The sequence below is a fragment of the Pecten maximus genome, chromosome 3 (genome assembly GCF_902652985.1).
Source record: "Pecten maximus chromosome 3, xPecMax1.1, whole genome shotgun sequence".
NCBI classification, from domain to species: domain Eukaryota; kingdom Metazoa; phylum Mollusca; class Bivalvia; order Pectinida; family Pectinidae; genus Pecten; species Pecten maximus.
The window spans coordinates 14,225,926-14,250,112 of NC_047017.1; the positions used below are offsets into that span (position 1 = coordinate 14,225,926).

The following is a 24,187-nucleotide window of genomic DNA, read 5'->3' on the forward strand; positions in this document are numbered from 1 at the left end:
CTAACATGATATCTTTAAGATATAAAAAATGCCCAACAATACCATTAAATTAAATATATCACCTAAAATAATAGCATAAACCTCACACCAAGATTACATAAAATTAAAATGAATCATAATTACAATTAAAACAATATAATATGCTCATTCAACAAAATAACAAAGTTTAAAGGTACCATTTTTATATTAAATAAAAATTTTATAAAATGACTTTATTACGTCAAATTTTTCTGGACCTATCCAAATCTCCTCTGTTTTTTCATTAATTTATCATAGATAAATTTAGCTCTGCATTTTTTAAATTTTTTGAAAATATATAAAATTTAAAAAAAACCCATCGTTTTTAAACGTTTTAAAGAAAATAATTTTTAAATAAAACATTTGGAAGAACAGATTCAATATTTTAAGGGACTGTTGCTTTAAATAGGTAATTTTCTGAAATGAATGAAATAACATTAATATATTAAATTTTTTTAACCAAAAACGAGAAACTAATCTGTTGAATTTAATAAAAATAACTTATTTAACATTAAATTTTTGAATTTTAAAATTAAATTTCTAATCAAGTTTAATTCGCTGGAAACTTTGGTTGTGAACTAGTTCCCCGCCAGTGATTAACAGAATATTAACTGCATGGTTTCCAGATGACAGGCCTGATTAGCTTGCCTCTAACTTCTGTCATAATAATCCTTCTCTAATTCCATTAAACTGATCATACATTTATTTTATGACTCGGTAAGTGGAAGGGTTTAAATTAATTTTTAAACTACTAACTTAATTGTCAATATCATTTAAATTCGTCCACCTCTCCAACTTGCCCATCAGGTCGTACCGAAGACTTTAAATGTTTTTTTTTTAAAACTATTACAAGGCTGTAACGTAAAAAAATATATTTAATGTTTACAAGAAATTAACTAAATTTAACCAAAACCAAAGTCACCAAACTTAAAGTCATTAACTTAACAATTAACTACCTACCTTAACCCCCCACCCCCCCCCTACCCCTACTAAACTCCCCCCCATTACCCCCCCCCCCCCTCCTTCTAAACACTTTTTACTTTCCAGAAGTTTTACTTGTTTTAGATTTAAAATTTAATTTGATTAAAATTTTCCCTTTTTGAGTTAAATTTACAATTAAACATATCTACTAAACAATACTTATTAAAATGGCAAAACAAAATTTTCGTCCCAAATAACTTTAAATCTTTAATGAATTAAAATATACATCCATACATAAATAAAAACATTTCCTAATAGTTAAAAAAAAATAATAGTCCTTCTCAACTCAGAAAAGAAATAAATTATTCCCACAACAAATAACAAAGGCCCCGTGAAATAATAAATAAATCTTATTATGATTAAAATTTGATAAATTCCTTTTTATTGAATTTTAGCCAAAACTTTTGGTTTTCAAACTATATCCTATTTTTTCTATTTTTTTTATTTTTTGAAAATTGTAGTCTTCCAAATTCTTAAAATTTTTTAAATAAGTCAAAACCCATGGATTTTTACTATATTGCATTTAAATTAATTTGGAATCTTAATTTTTCAAAGGGGTTAATTATTAAGATCAATGAATACATTTTAAAATACTTCTTAACAACAAATAATTTGAATTGTACAAATCTTGATATTACACCTATATCATCTGTCAGATTTTCCATGCAATTTGTAAATTATTGAATTTTTAATTCAAAAGGTTTACACCACCTCCGCCGTGGCGAAACTTTTGCGTTATATGTGAAGACTGACTGATAGACAGTGGTCAAGGTTACGTGTCCACCACGAGACCAAGTGTGATTTTCCTGGCTTGCCTAGGTTGTCACATGAACAAAGCTCCCTAAGAGTTAAGCTCCTGACCTCTGACCCCTTCTGCGTACAATGATAATCGTTGCTATTCCGACTAATATCTGAACTCTAGAACACATGTCCTGCTATATTATGACCATCGGTACAGATGAAAGGGTTTCAATTAGATTTTTTAGAACTACTACTTTAAATGATGTCTAAATCCATTTATAAATAAATCATCTCCACATGCCGTCATAACACGTCGCCCCTTGTCCCAATGATCATCCCGAAAGCGTCGTGTTACTGTAACGCGACTTAAATCATTGATTTCTTTCTAGAACAGTCCGACGGACCTGGAGAATGTACATATGATTATTGAACAAATATTAACATTATGTCAACGTGTTTCAAGCGTGCAAAATGAGGTAAAGTTAACCCAAATCATCATTCTAAATGCTGTACATGGCTCGGCGTTTGAAACAGGACATTTTAACTACCTGGACATCGTTAAATGATAGGCTTAAAGTGTCCATACACTTAACTGTATACCACTATCTTCAAACTCCCAAGCCTCTATTTATCCCCCCCCCCCCCCCCCCCCCCCCCCCCCTACCAATCCCTTTTACAATGCATATACTTTTGTTTTAATTGTTCCAATTACATGTTTTTACTTTGTTGCAGTTAGACGTACATGTACAAAATGTTAATACTATCTGATGTAAGAGTAAATTTCAGCTCCTTTCTTTAGGATTAAATGGAATTTCTGACAAGCTCCTGACACATATCTCACTTAACCAAATACTATATTAACAATCGAGCTGAATTGAAGCTATATAACTTTTTTTAGACTGCTACATCATAACCGATGTATAATCTTATTAATGGGATATAACATAGTAACATGCCACAAAACAATACGCCATGAAATTAAACATATACTCATTCCATTACAATAATTATACAGCAAAAACATCTTTCATGAGGCTCCGATTGCATCAAACGTAGAGAAAAGATAATTTAATACTTCCTCGATTCAACAAATCGAATAAAGCATATCCTGCTCCACGTACACGCAATGAATAAACAACTAGTGAAAATTGTGGATATTATCTAATTCACATATTTAAATTCCTTATTTAAATGTGATATAAAATTTTGGCATAGTTACGTCTAAAATCTTTTTCTGGAGTCTGTTCTAGCCCACCATCCTCCCTTCAGTGTTTTTCTCATAAAGGATTACTATCAATCGATAAATTGGTTACGAGCTCATTTGCATATTTTTTAAATTTTTATTTGAAAATAAGTGTAAAATCTTCACCAAAAAACCGCATTCGGATTTTTTTATACGCATAGAGTACAAAGTACAACACTGGAGTTTTTCTGACTATCTGACATTTGGGAAGATGCAGATATCAATTAATATTTTCAAGGACAGTGTTTGCTTTCAAACGTTAGGTGAACGTTACTCTGCGTATGCGAATGAATAACATTGAATATAATTAAACATATCTTTCTTAACGCACACAGACACAGAAATCTAATTTTGAATTGTACAAATCTTGATATTACACCTATATCATCTGTCAGATTTTCCATGCAATTTGTAAATTATTGAATTTTTAATTCAAAAGGTTTACACCACCTCCGCCGTGGCGAAACTTTTGCGTTATATGTAAAAACTGACTGATAGACAGTGGTAAAAATAAAACGTCTCTAAACGAGACCAAGTGTGATTTTCCTGGCTTGCCTACGTTGTCACATGAACAAAGCTCCAGAATCTTTAAGCTGATGAACCCTGACCCCTCTGAATACAATATTAATTATTAGGCAAGGTCGTTTTACTAACTCAACTTTTACCTCAGCCCAAGAACACGTCAGGCTATATCATTACCATCACTGCAGATATCATCATTATATTCAACTTATTTCAACGTTATTTGAACTTTTATAATTGTAAATGTTATTTTATAGCTATTTATTTTTATATATAAATTATCTCGACTTCCTGTGATAAAAAATATTGCCCCTTGTAGCAATGATGATCTCGAAACGTCGTGTCGCAGTAACGCGAGTAAGATGATGTATATCTGAAGTTGATGGTCATGCTTTACTGTATATGTGTGTCCATTGATATGATGGTGCCACATGCTCAACTTACAGGAACATTTGCTTCTATAATAATACCAATTATCGTACAGGGGTTACTTTCAATTTTGAATATTGAGGATAGAGAATTCCTCCAACGAGATCTTCCGTCATGGTGACACCATAATAAAGTGGCAGATTTCGGCCAGATTTCGGCCATATCGCACTGTCGCATTGGCATCCTCGCCGTGTGAAGAGCAACAATGTGCCTTGCGAAGAACGACCATGCGCCAAGCGAAGAGCGACAGTGTGCCACACAAAGAGCAACATGCCCCATGCGAAGAGCAACAGTGCGGCAAGCGAAGAGTTCAGTGCGTCATGCAAAGAGCGTTCATTTTGTCGCAGGGCACACTGTCGTTCTTTGCATGGCGAGCTGTCGCATTGTCGCTCTTAGTTTGTTGGGGAACCAATGCGAAAGTGCGACATGGCCCAAGTCAATTATGTCACGGTGAGGGTCACGGTCATAAAAGTGTACGTTCTAACAACTATATTAGTTATCAGTAAATCAAGTAGCTTGTGTGATGCACACTTATATGATGCTGGATGCATAACAAGATAAACCAGTATTTACCCGACATTAAACGCATGTCTGGGAATAATTCCATCCGTAGCCAATGCAGTTCAGTGAAAATGACAACTATAATGCCCAACTTAATTGGCGTTACCATTGGTGTTAGCCCTTTGGGATCACTACACAATAATTGTGCCAGGTCTGTACTTGACTCGATACGCGAGGGGATTTGTATCGTGTAAGGCATTTATACATTTACACATACAGTGTGTATTTTTTACATGTTAATTCCCCCTTCTTGGAAACCCATTTCACAGACTACCTTGAGCATCGAGTCGTGGTCTTCACTCACGATTTCACTCAACCAATGTGTCACAGTCGGCTTAACACACATAAGGACCTGCTTTTTTATTGAATGTATTTACAAAAACACTCATCAAGTGACATTCTAAGTACAAGATGCATTTAAATCATGTTTGAGATTAAAAAAAATATCCCTGAGAGTAAAACTGAACATGCTGTCTCTTTTTGATTTTGGATCTGTAAGATGCTTTTTGAGCAAGGGTTGCATTTATCACTGAAAATAAATTGACCACAATGGACATCGGTTGTGAGTTCTCTATCATATATTATACAATCTTTCATCAGAAGCAATGACTATTTCAGCTCCTGACAGATTTCAAATTTGAATAAATTTTATCAGACAGAAGGAAATGTAAGAAATATTTTAAACCATACTTTTGATTGAAATCGCATCTCGAGCTATTATACTCAAAGGAAAAAGAAACGCAATTTTAAATTGACTGATTTACCAAGGGAACTAAACAGATGTTACAGAATGTAAAAATAGTGTAATTGAAAGATGGGGAACAACTCTGTCGTCTGTGACAATATCATCGATGTACGGTTAGTGCCCCTCTCATAATGAATAACGTTCTGGGCCCATCGTCAATATCGTGTATCCGCCTCCTCCCTCATCGTTCCTTCCCCTACCCCAGACTCTTTGCATTTATAACTTTCAAAATATCTTCATCCTTTTTATTGTAAATTCTAATTACAAAATCTAATAAAAATAGCATTGTATGATTATGTCAATCGATAGGAGAAGGTAATTTATACTCAGTGTACTTTTCTTGAAGCTGACAATGTACGTAACAGCCAACTATTGAGAGTATCCGGTTTCCACCAGAAAGAAGATCGTTGACATACTTGCCCGTATGATCCAACATCACTGTCTAAATATCATATGTATATTTTACGAAGGAATTTTACATGTGAATATGACTAACACTCACACTCCTAAATTGACACGAGGGCAATATCAAGCGGCCGTAAGCACGCGAATATCACACTGAAACATTGACTGTCAAGGCCTTAATACAACACAATGTATATACATGGCTACAAGTTATACCCTATTATAATGTCACTACACATCAGATCTGACCAGATGTAACAGTCAATCGTCATGTGTTGTATCTATTAATTTTAATGGAGATCTGCATTAAAACATTTATTTAAAAAAAACCAATTAAAAACGGTCCAAACAATACATTTTGAATTTATTTATGTAAAATGCAATAACAACATATAATTTTAGCGTTAAAATATGTTCTAGACTTTTCATATTTTACACTTTTACATATTTTCTTGACTCTTATTCAAATCTGTTCTCGGGGATCTCAATCATATAGAACAATTGCGTTATAGGATGTTTTGTTTTGTGTTTGTTTGTTTTTGTTTTTTTATATTCGTGCTGCAATAAATTTACTCTTTATTTGTAAATGCAATAGAGTAAAATGTCTTACTGTGTTAACCCTATGCTCTCAGACAGGCCAGGATTGTTCAAAACAGGACAATGGTTTCAACTATTTGCATAAGGATTACAGAATGTGCTAATCAAATATGAAAAGCAAATAAGTAAGCGCACTCGGATATGTATGACACTCACTAAAAAGACTCGTATCTATAGATATTGATGAATTTATTATATTATTTCCTGTGTAAAGGTGTTATGACGCAGAAAGTGGTGAGACCTGTTATAAATCAGAGCAACCATTACTACGTATTTACGTCATTACCTCTACGAGAAAACATTCTTATGTCATAAATTTATGATTGTATCGTAAAAATTATCTCCACAGAAGTTTAGAAACAACAAGTAGATCGATGACGAATAGTAATTGTCACTCTCAGTGACTTAACGTTACGTTGGGAAAACAAACAAAAAAATAAAGGAAAAGGGGGAGGGGGGACCCAATAAAATATCAGAACCCTGCAAGCATAGTGATAGATGTAGCATATTAGGGATAGTATAGTCAATGCCCCATAAGACTGGGTATCAGAGGGAGATTGTGTAAGGAGTTTTATTAGTTTCGCCTTCTTTAAACTAAGCTAGATACATCAGTTTTGCTACAACAAACAATAAAGTGAAAGCTTGCATGATACATTTAATAACATATATACATAAATCATCATAAACATAAACATATATCAAATACATCTATCAGAATGATATTATGTACATATGTATATGTCTTATATCTCAATTCTAACAGATTGACACATATACACAAATAATAATATTGTATATATGAGGAAATTGTTGTAGCCTTGTAGACAACGTCTCGCATTTCCTACATCATGGTACAGGCCGTAAGTGTTTGTGTGCTTATTGTGGCTACAGATTCACCAAGCTTCGTGGAATGTCGGCAGTAGTATAAGTATGTATTAACCTACAGGACTTATGCCTGTTATAGGATATACTGAATACATTAAATATACAGCTATCAGGGACATACTGCAGGTATTTCACAATAATTCGGGACAGATTCATGTGATATTAGTATTCAGCCACATTTTTCCTATTGTGTTAAGTAAAATTCCTCTGGATGGAAAGGATGCTGGCGCCTTATGAGAGGTTAGAGCAATTAGACAAGGAAACGGAATGGGCTGAAAAAGTTTTAATTAAAAGACTAATTATATTGATATTACTGTGACAGAATTTTTACCGTTTAAACTTTTATGACAAATTGTCCTGCAGTAGACTGATAACACAGCAGCAGCAAAAAACCTTAAATACCAAATGTACAACACTATATCTATTTCTGCAGAATGTGAAAATGTGCCCTTACTGATGTGTCATGTTACATGTTTTCTTTAAAACTGTATTACAATTTGATTTTTTTCTTGTCAAAACACAAATGGGATTAGACAAAAGTATAAAACTTATAATCCGTCTTTTTCCGTATAACATAAATGATGAAATGAAAATAATAAGGACAATCAATGATGAAGTGAACATGTCAAAAATAGCTATAAGATAAAGTTTACCATATACATATGTCATATTATGAGGTCACTGTACCCGCATGTCTGGATTGAATACGAGTTAACTTACAATGGTAAAGCTAAGAAAATACATTTTTTTAAGTGCATTTAGCTAAATTGCTTGCTCTAATAGATTTTTCAAATAATGTTCATTTTTATTAGGATCAACAATAGTGAATGCTGCACATATACACAACACGTGCTGCATTTATTACAAATAAATTTCAATTAATTTTAAAAAGTAAATTAGATAAATGAGAAGAAACTATTTTATAAGCTTCATTTCATTTGTCCAATTTGTTCTTTCCTCAAATTCTTGATCTTACTGTAGCGAATGTAAATCAGAATTAACTGCAGATCTTCAGAATCTATCGAAAATAACAAATAGTATTCAAGCTTTACATGTGCGTAAAATTAAATACAAATTTAGCTGTCGCCATTTGTACATCACATGGAAAAGGAGTGAATCGAGTTTTACTTCTCTCAACAGCCAGGGTCATATTAAGCATGAACGGATTGTAATTATTATAGTTAAATAATAAAACAGGGGTCAAAAAGGGGGAGGAGGGCAGGTTGTTTTGACAAAATAATTATATCTTTGAATCATCAAGTTACTATATATAGTAGGGGAGATAAATGGGGCGATGAGGTTAGCGGTCAGTGATGTAGGCTAATGTTAAGGAAGTGCAAGTCCCAACGGCTACTGCAGTTACATCCTGTTGGTCCCAGGCCTAGTACGATTTGTACGGCGGTTGAGGTATCTCATACCATGTACTAGACCCTTGTTTCAATGTATAATTTCCAAACGAGGTATCGATGATATATATCTACAGTGCTATTAAGGTTCATGTTGATAACCAATCCAGTAATGTTTCACAAGCATATAAATCACTACTTTGGTTAAATGGAACAGAAGTGACCTTATCCTTTGTTAATATGTATCATTGTTAAGCTACCTGTTGATTTCGGCGAAACATGCGTCAAATGAGGTATGGATCAGACATATTGTACAAAATAACCACGGCGTTATGCTCACATGAATCTATAACTATAACAGATAAGCTGGTAAGGTAAGCCAAGATTCAAAGTAGCAAAATTATATTAGGCCCCATCAATGTCTCCTAAGCAACGGAAACGTGGTGGGTCCCCTCTTACGACACGCCGTGAGAAGCAACATGCATTTTATTGGCCCATTCCATCGAATATTAACCTTGGTGGTGTATTCAGTATGTATCTAATAGTTTGGAGGTGTTCGGTATGTAACTTACAGTCGAGGTATGCATTCAATCATTAAAAGCTTAAACGGTATTAGATAATAAAAAAAACTGTCCGAGGTAAGAAGGAATATCAATAAAGTTATGTCGTTCGAAACGTATTTGATTCATAGGTTACATCAATTTTATTTTACATATAATCGTATATAAAGTTAGCTGTCCATCAGTTCTATGATAAACCTGCTATAGATATTTTGTTCTTCTGTTAAACACGTTTTCCTGATATAAAGTACAAACTAATAATAACATTTAAATGTTGCCTTCATAGGTTCGTCCTTAAAAATCTGGTCAAAAATGTTACTATCCCGTTCAGAGGAGAAGCTGTTGTCTACACAAACGAGTTTAGAAGGCACGCATAAATTCAGTATTGTTTTCTAAAGCCCTGGTACATGGCTGTGTGTTTAGATTTTCCAAATGATGATTATATGCTTTTATGTTATTGTTTCAATTATAGTATGTGGATTTTTTTATTTACAAAGTCGAACGTCTTAAGATTCAAATTCTTTCTGTCATTGTCTGCGGTGTATCTTATTGATACCGTATTACAGTATGTACATTCACTGAAGGTTGTTACGTCTTTTGAATATTTATTTTACACCTGTAGCAATATATTTCACAATCGGGAGGGGGGAGGAGCAGATAAAGTGTTTTTTATCAGGCTCTGTCGTGCCAGAAGAGACCCCGACATTAGTAAACTCATAGCATCGCAATGGTCAGGTTGATTATTCTTTCTGTGTTGCACTTGCAAGCAGCAGAAGACAGATACCTGTATATTTTTAAAATTAGGTTCGCCTGAAAGATTGTCAGACCAAATCGCTCGAAAATAAAACCATTGTCAAAATAACCATCTAGCTATCCATCTAGCTATAACTTCTAGCGTACACCAATAGAGTGACAAAGATGGAAAGCTCTCAGTAAACTAATAAGCACTATCCTTGTCAAAAAAAATTATTTTAGTTCTTGACTGTTATAGAGAATTACAACAATATCTGAAAATCGGGTTACATAAAAGTCATATTGTTCTTAAAATTATACATTCAGTAAACGTTGAATTATCTAACATTTAAATACATGTAAGCTTCGCTTGCTCAAATCATATATGACATTAACGTGCATTGCCAACATAACCGCATTCTGATCTGCCTAAGTTACTTCCTTTCACCAGGACAGCAATCAAGCTTGACCGACAATGTCATAACCGATACGGAAATATTTTACATCCGTACATTATATAATTTGTGTACGATTTGGTAGACAGTTTGTGAGGAAGTGAACATCATATCCATCTATGCACTAAAATGTGATGATGAGTCACCGCAACATCTCGCACAACTTCGAACAATATACATAATGATTATAAAAATACAGTTATAACAATCAATTGATTCAGTCCACCAGTAATTTCCATCTTGTCTATAAGTGATTGATGCATTCTTGTAATATCAGTTACATCATTTATATTAACTTAAGTTATATTCGTTATATTAACTAAAGTAACATCAGTTATATTAACTAAAGTTATACAGTTATATTAGCTAAAGTTACATCAGTTATATTAACTAAAGTTACATCAGTTATATTAACTAAAGTTACATCAGTTATATTAACTTAAGTTACATCAGTTATATTAACTAAAGTTACATCAGTTATATTAACTTAAGTTACATCAGTTATATTAACTTAAGTTACATCAGTTATATTAACTAAATTTACATCAGTTATATTAACTAAAGTTACATCAGTTATATTAACTAAAGTTACATCAGTTATATTAACTAAAGTTACATCAGTTATATTAACTAAAGTTACATCAGTTATATTAACTAAAGTTATACAGTTATATTAACTTAAGTTACATCAGTTATATTAACTAAAGTTACATCAGTTATATTAACTAAAGTTACATCAGTTATATTAACTAAAGTTACATCAGTTATATTGATTATAATTACATCAGTTATATTAACTAAAATTGTATTCGTTAAATTAGCTAAAGTAACATCAGTTGTTTTAGCTAATATTCGTTACATTAATAAACTTATATCAGTTATATTTGCTAAGTTTACAGTTATATCAATTATGTATCTGCTATATTATTGATTAAGTAACCTGAATCCTGTATTTGAATACCCAATAAAACCAATGTATTCAGTACAGAGTACGCTCTATTCACGTGTTCATTTTACGGTGAGTTGTCACGACAGGACGATATCCGATAACTTTTGTTTGACTAGAATCAGCCATAAAAAAGAAATTTATTGTTTTATTTTGTCCAGGTAAAACATCTAAAAATCTATGTGATATCAGCATTATATAATCTGGAATGAAGTTGCATTTCAACAATTTATCATGAGTATTCAATAATGACTGTTTCCTGTGGAAATAATCAGCCAAGTAACGCCCACTTTTAACCCGAAATCAGTATAAATATCCGTATATAATCAGCATATAAATCAGTATATAAATAAACTAGTATTAGCTCTATCAGATACTGGTAGAGTCATACGACACGAGGTTTTTTTGGGTTTTTTGTTTTCGAACATTATGATTGAGTTAATTTCATTTTCTTTCAATAGCAAGTAGTGTTTGTACGTCAATTCACCATTGCGCCAATCTGTTAGTATTTGAATAATGCGCTTAGCTCTGAGTGCGCCAAATGATTACGTTTGTACTTTGGTATGTGTTAATGAGAATAACTTTTTCAGCAGATATATACTTATCGCTAGTATCTTTTGGGAAGATACGCACGGATATATAACGACAACATACAGTCGGAATGTATATCACATTGGTTTGGTATTGTGTATATCACATTGGTTTGGTATTGTGTATATCATATTGGTTTGGTATTGTGTATATCACATTGGCTTGGTATTATGTATATCACATTGGTTTGGTATTGTGTATATCACATTGGCTTGGTATTATGTATATCACATTGGTTTGGTATTATGTATATCACATTGGTTTGGTATTATGTATATCACATTGGTTTGGTATTATGTATATCACATTGCCTTGGTATTGTGTATATCACATTGCCTTGGTATTGTGTATATCACATTGGTTTGGTATTATGTATATCACATTGGTTTGGTATTGTGTATATCACATTGCCTTGGTATTGTGTATATCACATTGCCTTGGTATTGTGTATATCACATTGGTTTGGTATTATGTATATCACATTGCCTTGGTATTATGTATATCACATTGGTTTGGTATTATGTATATCACATTGGTTTGGTATTATGTATATCAAATTGCCTTGGTATTATGTACATCATAGAGTGCTTTAAAGTATATGAATAATTCTGGTCGTCAGAAACTTCAATTTATAATGGCAAATTCATAAACCTAGTCTCTATTGGTGAAAATGAGTTGTTCGTTTCAGCATCTAGCTGTGTACGGAGGAAAGTCATTCTATTTAAAGCTTGCTCCTTGAACTCTAATATACTCTTTTTTGTAATGAGGATGAATGCCTCTTCCGCGTATTCCAAAGCCCTAATAATATGTTGACGACGATAATGATAGTCGCTCTTAGCGAGCAAGAGCGGGACCTTCAAAAATGTTGGGATCGGAATATCAGAATCTTCGATTTGGCGTAGATACCGTCCAGCAAGTTCAATGTCTTCAGCACTAGGTGACACGCCTACTTTATACATGCCTCTGTCACCACACCGAAGTAGCAATATTATTAATCGACACAAAGCAAATACGAAGCCGAAAGGTCCATCATTTCCCTCTTCTCGTTTAAAATGATCTAATGACTTCTCACAGCTGTTCTTTCCCAACTTGTAAAGATGTTCATAAACTGATGGATAATTTGACCTTTTGGTGTTTAACATGGATATTTGGACCATCAAATGTTTGACATCATTCATGTATAACCAGCCGGCAGCTCGCCCTGTACAACAGGCTGGATCTGCCTCAATCATCATCTTGGCATCGTCTAGCGTTCTCTGTAGCTTTTCAAACTTTCTTTTGATACTTAACATCCGAGTTTGAGAGGTTAAAAATTCTAAAGTAAAATATTTTGGATAACTTGTTGCTTGTGCTAATTTGAGTCCAGATTCAATATACGTTTTAGCAGAGTCCACATCTGCTGCATGCAAGAACCTGCTGGCGAACAGATAATCTAGAATACACATGATGTCTTTATCACTGCTTTGTTTTTGCTGGATTCCCAAAGCAAACTTCTCAAATTGCTCATATTGTCCTTGGTTGATTAGTGTACTAAGAGAGTTGAACACAGTTTCTTGGCCTCGTTTACGTATTTCACAAGACTCTGGTAATGTCTGCCGATACGTTGGATGATACGGAATGTATTCGACGATTTCAGATGAAACGTTTTTGCCCCTTTTATGTTTTATCCGCGTGGTCTGCCTTTGGCGTATTGCTTTGTTCAAATTGTCTTCCTCCGATGAATCCGAGCACACAGCTGTCGGGCAATATGTTGTGAGCTTCGAGGATGGAAAACAGCAGTTTGTATGATATCTTGCTTTCTGACAACATGTTGTATTAATCGCACGCGATAAATCGATACCATAAGTAGTCTTTAAGTCCATTTTGCCAATATTGTGCTTGTCTCTTTTTCTCATATTCGTCATGGCATTCACATCCATTTTTCCGAAAGCAAGACGCGTGTTCGATGCTGGTAATTTCGCTGTATCGACTCCAAGACCCCTTCGCATCACTTCACGAAGAATGGGATACGAACATCTCGTGTCACTCAGTATGGCACGTGCATCACTCATTACGACTTCCGCCTCGCTCCTAACGTCACATCCGGGTCCGCAAAACATTGCCAAAGAGGAGTCGTGATAGATTTTTGAGATTTGTTTAGCTATGTAGCCATATTTTTTCCGCAGTGACTCTTTGAAAACGTTAAACATATTTCTATTAAGACATGTTGATAATTTCCTTAACATAGCAATGCATCTGTCCCTTCGGGTTTTCTTTGACTTTACGAATTCACAATCATGTCTATCTAGAATAGATTCTTGGTACAGCAAATCTAATAAGTCATTAGCTTCTATATTGTGTAGTATCAAGCAGCAATTTTGTTGCAACGCTCTCCTTAAACCGGGGTCAATAATATAAATAGGAATAAATAGCTGACATTTCGAACATAACTGCTGTTTATTTCCCTGTGAATCTGAGCTGCGTCTGTTATTGAAACATTCATCAACACTTTCATATGCCTTAGTGGTACTTTCCGGTCCGTCCTGCAACAATTGTTCTAGATGCGAACAGCTTTGTTTTAAGGCATTCTTAAAGGAACCGTACGCGTCAGGGCCACGAGTGGGAAGAATTCCCAGTAACATCCGACATCGCTCCTTCCTTGTTTTACCCGTGTTGATAAGTTCATGGTCACTCTCTGTAAGGACGCCATCTTGTTGTAACTGGTCAAACACGTCATTTGGATCCAGCTCATCTACCAGAGTGACATGATTCCTACGTAGACTGTCCCGTTGATGGTGGTACATCCTCGACCTGAAATAATGTAACAATCGTTAGTTCCTTCTTGTCTTATACAATTATAGTAAAGATGCAGTACTTACGATTCAAGCTAATTGCCGAGTGGAATCAAAGGGAGGTAATTCATAATTACTTTATATTTTTTAGTTTGATATCGTGTTATTAAATAGACATCTCGATTGTTTAGAGAAACAGGAACGTGTCTCCAACATGGACTGCTAAGAAGTAAAGGGTCGTATCTCAAATTTATCATTTTTTTTATTTTGATTAATTACAATTCCGACTGAGCTTTTCTTATAGAATATGTACTTTATATCTATGGATATTGTCTAATTCTTTTAAATCACATAGTATTTTAACAGAATTATACCATTTCAATTGATATAATGTAGAAATTCTTTAAGAGAATCTCACTCCTAGTGGTAATTTATTAAAATCTAAAAATTGATAAATAAACAGCTGATATAAACTTAATTACTTATCTTAGTGTTGTATAATCATAAAGGGAATATAAAAAGGTAAAATCTATCTCAATGTATATCTTTTTAACTCCCAAACAACTACTGACAAATCGTAATACTCTTATCTTACGGGAAAGCGGATACGAACTTTAATATGTAAATACAACTTGGCATATCTAATAGACATGACGGACATATATCTACAAGTATATATTTTATATAGTTTAACTACATACAAAAAACATTCAATGTCGTAATTTCCCAAAACATGGGAGAAGATATATTTTATTTAAGTGTCACACATTTTGAATAAATAAAAGTACAAAAATCACATACATATAATACATTAAAATGTATTAACATTTCCAATATTATGCATAAAACCCACTTGCCTTTCACAGGTCATTATATAATATTTGTACAGAAAAGCATTATTAATCTGTTCTTATATGTCACTCTATATCAGGATCTATACATGTTTAGAGTATTATATAAGTTATAAATCCCGTAAGGAACATTTTGCAGTGCATTATATTGATCATATGAATCTATATATTCACATTCCATCGTTGAAGATAGATGTATAAACATTCATGTTATATGGGGAACTAATGAAACCCGTTTAGGCTCTATCTACACTAACACAATACAATGAAAACAGATGACTACCACCATATATACACGTAGGTTTGTAAGATACTTTAAAATCACATTACTGTATACATTTATCCTGACAATTATAAACTTTGTAAAACATGAACACAACCATGACAAACCTATTTAGGTGGTGTTGTTTGCGTCTAAATTCCAACTTTCTTCAGCAGCATTTCCTGTATGTAGATGTTTGTATGTACAAGGATGAGCCACATAAGTAGGAATATGTGTGTTCAGTAGAGTCCTCTTTACGCATGATTACGACTGTTCTACATCCGCCGGTAAAAGTATTACATACAACGACCACCATGTGTATTTGAAGAAACGTTTTGTGAAAAATGACACTCCTATATTAGTCTAAAGTTATCTAAGGATTACGGAGCCTAATATTACGAGATATATCTATTCCAAGTTTAATTTAGTTTCAAATTCACGGAGTTTCCCTATATGCCCTTGTCGCGTGCTGTGCTATTTATAGATTTTTTGGGATACCTGATAATACATAATGTATATCGATTGTATTTAAAATTAATCTATTATACTTATAGCAAATTATGGTAATTAAAAAGAGTAAAACATTATTTTTAAATAGTAAATTGATGAAGATTATCATTGTATGCTTACATCATGTATACGATATATACTTAAATCATGTATACGATATATACTTACATCATGCATACGATATATGAACCCAAGTTGTATGGCGAAACGGTAGTCCCTGATATACACGTGTGTATAACTAATAAATGGACACCCCCGTTCGCTACTGTAGAACATATTTTGTTGTGTCACACCTATAATTTCTCGTCACAAAATTGCAATGATATAATATACTTAGCCCGAGTTTTCTCTGGCCCTGGCTCTTGGCCTGACATTCTGATAGAGGCCCTACACCAGACATATGTCAGTGTGCAAGTCTGGTGTCAGGGCCAGAGGAAACTCGCGCTATCCATGACAATGTTACATGATTATATTTTAATCAATACTTTTGGAAGTCGAACATGTTAATTAACAGTCATCTGTCAGATGAAAACAAATTATCAAGTTTCTCTCAAGATTCCCGGAATTAACAGGTTATGTGGAATACCTACCAGGCCTATCCTGTAATATGTACATGTATATGTGTCAGATATTAAGCGGTTCCACACCAGTAGTTTCGTGAGTTATCATTTATGTAGATTTCAATTTTGTTGTTAAATTATCGCCATAGTATATAATATACGTGCTAATCTTTACATAGACCTGATGACTAAACACCAGGTTGTCTTTCTTACTCGGTTATCGGATTGTGTATCTGTATTATAAGGGTCGTATATTGTATATGTAGACGGTCGGTGTGTATTTCTGAACATCATTGTACCGATAAACCGGTTAAAAGTATTAGATTAATTGAATTGCTAGTAAAGATATGTTTCCTGGAAATTTCCATGAGTAATCGTTGCTCGGGCATATCGACGTGCAACGAATTCCCAACCCAACGTATATATAAACGTACTTGGGAATTGGTGCCACTCAAGTCCCTGTGTGTGGTAATGTTTGTTTTTTTTTTTGTTTTTTTTTTTGTTTTTTTTGTTTTGTTGTTTTTTCCATTAAAATGCTTACCGCTCCATCAGAGAGTAATCATAACAGATTTAAAACAAGGACAGACTGTTTATAACAAGGACAGACTGTTTATAACAAGCACAGACTGTTTATAACAAGGACAGACTGTTTATAACAAGCACAGACTGTTTATAACAAGGACAGACTGTTTATAATTAGGACAGACTGTTTATAACAAGCACAGACTGTTTATAACAAGCACAGACTGTTTATAACAAGCACAGACTGTTTATAATTAGGACAGACTGTTTATAACAAGCACAGACTGTTTATAACAAGGACAGACTGTTTATAACAAGCACAGACTGTTTATAACAAGGACAGACTGTTTATAACAAGCACAGACTGTTTATAACAAGCACAGACTGTTTATAACAAGCACAGACTGTTTATAATTAGGACAGACTGTTTATAACAAGGACAGACTGTTTATAACAAGGACAGACTGTTTATAACAAGCACAGACTGTTTATAACAAGGACAGACTGTTTATAACAAGCACAGACTGTTTATAACAAGCACAGACTGTTTATAACAAGGACAGACTGTTTATAACAAGCACAGACTGTTTATAATTAGGACAGACTGTTTATAACAAGCACAGACTGTTTATAACAAGCACAGTCTGTTTATAACAAGGGCAGACTGTTTATAACAAGCACAGACTGTTTATAACAAGCACAGACTGTTTATAACAAGCACAGTCTGTTTATAACAAGGGCAGACTGTTTATAACAAGCACAGACTGTTTATAACAAGCACAGACTGTTTATAACAAGGACAGACTGTTTATAACAAGCACAGACTGTTTATAACAAGCACAGACTGTTTATAACTAGGACAGACTGTTTATAATTAGGACAGACTGTTTATAACAAGCACAGACTGTTTATAACAAGCACAGACTGTTTATAACAAGTACAGACTGTTTATAACAAGCACAGACTGTTTATAACAAGCACAGATTGGGTTTTTTGGGTTGTTTTTTTTTTTTTTTTACAGTACGAAAAGTTGAATACTTTATGTTATTACCACCCTCTAAAAGTTAAAGCTTTTAATTGCATTTTTTTAATTTAGAGTAAAAAAAATAATTGCACCCCGAATGAATTCTACGATGCTCCGCCTCCCCCATCCCGTCGCCTTGGCTTGTCGTGGGAAACGCTAAGAACGCGACTCCTTTATACGTACAATGTGTATGTCTGGGTACATGGAGTACCTAACATACATGTACACTTCGTGGAGTAACTGGCTGTGAAATTGCATGGGAAGACAACAGCGAGAGTGACGGGTCTTTATACAGAATATCGTAATGAGTATAATATAATAGTGAGTATAATGTACTATTATGATGAGTATAATAGTAGGTTGTAGTATACAATTGTCGCGATAATAGCTCTTATGTGCTAGTGTTTTGTATCATATATGTGACGTTGTAAAAAGTCTGGGATCAATTATTATTATTCCCCATAACATTTGAAACTGTCACATATATATACACATATGCAATATACCTCGTTTGCCGATCAAAGGTCTACACGAGAGGCTACTATGGCGGGAACATAACTTTAGGTCTTACGAAACGGTTTTTATGCCGGGTGCAATTTTATGCAATTTTGTGACAGGCAATGCACAGGCTGTCAGCGCTGTAGCAATTTTGTAATTTCTTGTGTTTTCTTAATTTTATACTTTCATTTTGGTTCTCTACAAAAACAAAACAAACACTGAACGTGATTTCATCCATTACTAGCCAACTATATCAGATGTAATAGATTAAATGTCCTAAAACTACAGCTAATACTAGAGGATGCAATGTTTGTCTCATGGCTCTGACCAAACTCTGATGGCAAACCAAGGGAAGCAACTCGTCCTATCACTAGGACCCAATGAATTTCCTAAAGAGATGCATTTAGATACGAAATCTGCCTTATGCACATTACAAGCCCCGATCTTTATGTTGTAGGTAAACCGTCCTATTTTTATGTAATAGGTACACCGTCCTATTTTCATGTAGTATGTACACCGTCCTATTTTTATGTTGTAGGTACACGTCCTATTTTTATGTTGTAGGTACATCGTCCTATTTTTATGTAGTAGGTAAACCGTCCTATTTCTATGTTGTAGGTAAACCGTCCTATTTTTATGTAGTAGGTACACCGTCCTATTTTTATGCTGTAGGTAAACCGTCCTGTTTTTATGTTGTAGGTACACCGTCCTATTTTTATGCTGTAGGTAAACCGTCCTGTTTTTATGTTGTAGGTACACCGTCCTATTTTTATGTAGTAGGTACACCGTCCTTTTTCTATGTAGTAGGTACATCGTCCTATTTTTATGTAGTAGGTACACCGTCCTATTTTTTTGTAGTAGGTACACCGTCCTATTTTTATGTAGTAGGTACACCGTCCTTTTTCTATGTAGTAGGTACATCGTCCTATTTTTATGTAGTAGGTACACCGTCCTATTTTTATGTAGTAGGTACACCGTCCTATTTTTATGTTGTAGGTACACCGTCCTATTTTTATGTAGTAGGTACACCGTCCTATTTTTATGTAGTAGGTACACCGTCCTATTTTATGTAGTATGTACACCGTCCTATTTCTATGTAGTAGGTACACCGTCCTATTTTTATGTAGTAGGTACACCGTCCTATTTTATGTAGTATGTACACCGTCCTATTTCTATGTAGTAGGTACACCGTCCTATTTTTATGTAGTAGGTACACCGTCCTATTTTATGTAGTATGTACACCGTCCTATTTCTATGTAGTAGGTACACCGTCCTATTTCTATGTTGTAGGTACACCGTCCTATTTTTATGTAGTAGGTACACCGTCCTATTTTTATGTAGTAGGTACACCGTCCTATTTTATGTAGTATGTACACCGTCCTATTTCTATGTAGTAGGTACACCGTCCTATTTCTATGTTGTAGGTACACCGTCCTATTTTTATGTAGTAGGTACACCGTCCTATTTTTATGTAGTAGGTACACCGTCCTTTTTTATGTAGTAGGTACACCGTCCTATTTTTATGTTGTAGGTACATCGTCCTATTTCTATGTAGAAGGTACATCGTCCTATTTTTATGTAGTAGGTACACCGTCTTATTTTTATGTAGAAGGTACATCGTCCTATTTTTATGTAGTAGGTACACCGTCCTATTTCTATGTAGTAGGTACACCGTCCTATTTTATGTTGTATGTACACCACCCTATTTTTATGTTGTAGGTACATCGTCCTATTTTTATGTTGTATGTACACCGTCTTATTTTTATGTAGTATGTACACCGTCCTAATTTTATGTAGTAGGTCCTGTTTTATGTAGTATGTACACCCTCTTTCGTTTATTCCATTGGTGTATTTATACCAATCTTATTTCCTCGCAATGTGTCTGTACTCCCGTTTGTAAATCATGTTTCCGTTTTGTGATCTTATTTAAAGTGTAATTCATATATTTCTGTCAATATATATACGTTTATGGTAAATGTAACATGGATTCATTTAAGTTTCAGTTGTCCCCACTTAGTTCATCAAAACAAATCATGCGATTTCATTTCAACAAAGGAGGGGGATAATTTGGGCCTTTTTGTGGCCAATCAGTGATAAGGCTAATATTTACTTTAAGATCAGCTGCATATTGTAGCATCGTTAAAACATCCGATTTTGTGTGGGCTGATAAAATTTTGGGGCTTGAAGCAGGAGGGTGTAAAATGAACAAGTTCTTACCAACTAAATGTTGAAGTAAAAGTTATACTTTTTGTATTTGCTGATAATAACTAGCAGATTTTAGAAATTCAGTTAAAAACCAGTAAATAAATGGTGAAGTAGGTCAAGGTCACATTATTTCTGAATGGTCTATTTTGATATCAAATATGAAACGACTTAAGAATGATAGGAGGGATACATAGGATAGCGAGTCTTGGAAGTTTGTAGATAGTGGTATACAGTAAAGTGTATGGACAATTCAAACCCGTCATATGACAGTTCGGAGTAGTAAAGTTGTCCTGTTTCAAACGACGGTCCTTGTATGCATTTGTAACTGTGACTTTCCCTTATTTTGCGTGCTTGAAGCACGTTGATATTATGTAAATATGTACTCAAAAAAACATTCGTAAGTGTATCATGGTCTATCAGACATAGGAATACGCCCCCTGTGGAGTAAAGGAAATACTTACATAAGTAAATATCTGTTTATTCTAGAAAGAAAAGTATGACAATCAACCTCAGATCTACATCATATTACTTGAGTCGCGTTACACGAAGTTTTGAGATCAAAATTGCTACAAGGGGCAATCTTTTTTTCGAGATAATATACATGGCTATCAAATTGCATTTAAAATTATAAAAGTTCGTATAACGTTGAATTAGGTTAAATATAATGATGAAATCTGCAGCGGTGGTAAAAATATAGCTTCACATGTGTTCTTGATCTAGGTAAATCGGGTAAGTACAACCGAAGTTCCCGACTGTGCCAAACAATTATCATTGTATTCAGAGAGGGGACAGTGTTCATAAGCTTAACATTTCGGGAGCTTTGTTCATGTGACAACCCTGGCTTTTTTTTTAAGTTTGACAATTTTTTTATTTACATATTACAGATAATATCAAAATACATACAAAATACCAGTTTACCTTAATATAACATCAAAAGTACTAACGTATTGCAAGAAAGTACAATATCACAAAATTACACATGGGGGGATGGGGGCGGGGATTTGAATTAGATAATAAGAACCTGGAATTACAGAATGATAAGCAGTGGGATTTGAGTAAGGTTTTAAACCCATAATGTGCATCAGCATTTCATAGTGCAATACCATGTGAAATTTCAGGAGGATTAAACTTCTACAAAGGGCCGTTTATGATAATTTCAACAGTATATCTTGGGTTGTGTTTTTAGTAACCTTGACCAGAGGTTTTTTGAACCGCTGTTGCAAATCTGCACATCAGTGTAACACCAAGTTCATGGTTCAATGAAAAACCTCATGAAAAACATTTAAGTCGAAAATCAGAATGGTCGGGCCGTCTGACAGATGACTAGCAAACCTTAAGTACATTCTGACACATATTAACTAATACATGTTTAACAGTAGAAGCTGGAGCTAATAAACATGAACACTTGATTTCTATCGGAGGTTGGTGTGACCTTGACCTTCAAAGCCTTCAAAGCTGATAAGTAATTACAAATAAGAAAATCAAACTCAATTTATTGCACGAAACCTGATTTTCTGTAGTTAGCACGTGACCTTGACCTTTGAGACGGAAAAGCGATTCCGAAACAAGCACTGTATAAAGTTTGAGTTCGTCCGGCCCGAAATGGAAATTTATGTTACTGCAAAGAAACTGATTTTCTATTTACAGTAACAGTGACCTTGACCTTTGACACAGAAAAGCAATCATATGCAAGTACTTTCAATAAGAAAGCACTTTATGAAGTTTGAGTTTGATCGACCCAAGGAAACTCGAGTTATTGCACGGAAATAAAAAGTGCTGACAGACAAACGGACAGGCGGACGGACTGACAGACGGACGGACACGGTGATTACTATAGGACACACTAAAAAAAACAAAAAAAACAAACCCACAGAATTACAGAATGATAGTATTGTGATACACACTACAACACTAGACGCCTTAGGTCCGGTAGGATTAATTATAACCAACAGTATTTCAGGTTTTCTTAGTGTGTTGTTTCTCTTTTCAATATTTTCTTATCCACCGGGTGACACCGGAAGTTACGAATCCGACGGGGAGTATATACAAATCCGACGGGGAGTATCTACCCGAAGGGCGTGAAGACATGGCTGGGGTATGTTTTATAGTGATACATGACATTTTAACATACTATCGGAAATATGATGATACCCACGGAATTCTACGCTATTTCATTTATACACATCAGTAATCCGTTAATCTCATAAACTTGCCGTGTTTGATTGATGCTCAATAATATCCGGCTGCCCTACTGTCAAACGACGAATTTACAATGTTTTTTGTCAAAAATACCTAATAATCGCGATCAAAACACGATGGACATAGTTTTGGTAATAAACATTGATTACAATAAACTATTAGTAATCAACAATTCGTTTGGATTACAGCTATAAAGTACATTAATTGGCTAATTATAATGGCACGAAAAATTCCGACGGGGAAAATCTCTCTCCAATACTGGAGTCCGACGGGGAAAATCAATACACAGGGTTTCATTTGATTTTCATTCAGATATCAACTATTTGTAATCCATATTCCACGTGATTTATATTATTTCCAGTATAGAATGGATGCATATGATGTAGGTAATGTGGCGACAGAGGTCGAGGTGACATCAGAACAGTTATATACTTGTGCCATCTGCGAGGGAGTGCTTGGAACGAAACAAGGGCTGAAAAGACACCTGGCGTCTCATTCAGACAAATCAGAGTTTGAATGCCCAAAATGTGGGAAAGTGTTTAAGCACAAGTATTTGTTGAATCGCCATGAGAAAGTACATGGAACACTCGCAAACGCGATGTGTGATCTCATAGGTGTACAATTCCTGTCATCATTTATACATTGTCAATTGGACATTTTCACTTGTACATACAACATATCAGTAATTCGTTACATACATGATTAAATCAAAGTTTCACAGAATGTCTGACAGTAAATTGTTTTGAAATGTATAATACGACGTTTAAGCGTCCGGGAGAGGCAGTAGCTCCTGGGAGTAGAACAGCGCAACAATGCATCTAACGTATGGAGTAATTGACGAGCACAATCGCAAATTCAAACTAGATTTGATCAAGATCAAAACACGGGATTTCCAACAAGAAAATGATCGCTGACATGTTCTCGTTCTGACGAACGCTTTTGTACGTTTTACCTACGATTTCTCTTCGTTTTCTATTCGATTTCTCTTCGCTTCCCTTCTTTAACCGATCAGTTGAGCTTCTAACGTT

General features: G+C 34.3%; 1 protein-coding gene across 1 annotated transcript; it reads right to left on the reverse strand.

Annotated features, from left to right (window-relative positions):
• Nucleotides 1-9,983: 9,983 nt before the first annotated feature.
• LOC117323289 lies at nucleotides 9,984-15,958 on the reverse strand. The gene is made up of 2 exons (XM_033878422.1): nucleotides 15,770-15,958; nucleotides 9,984-14,547 (listed from the first exon to the last, which is right to left on the reverse strand). The coding sequence occupies exon 2, from the start codon at nucleotides 14,538-14,540 to the stop codon at nucleotides 12,387-12,389; it is 2,154 nt and encodes a 717-aa protein (XP_033734313.1). The 5' UTR covers nucleotides 14,541-14,547; nucleotides 15,770-15,958; the 3' UTR covers nucleotides 9,984-12,386.
• Between the last annotated feature and the right edge of the window lie 8,229 nt (nucleotides 15,959-24,187).

Bases quoted from the DNA above. Each gene is read 5' to 3' on its own strand.
- LOC117323289 (XM_033878422.1), bottom strand. From the start codon at position 14,540: ATGTACCACCATCAACGGGACAGTCTACGTAGGAATCATGTCACTCTG.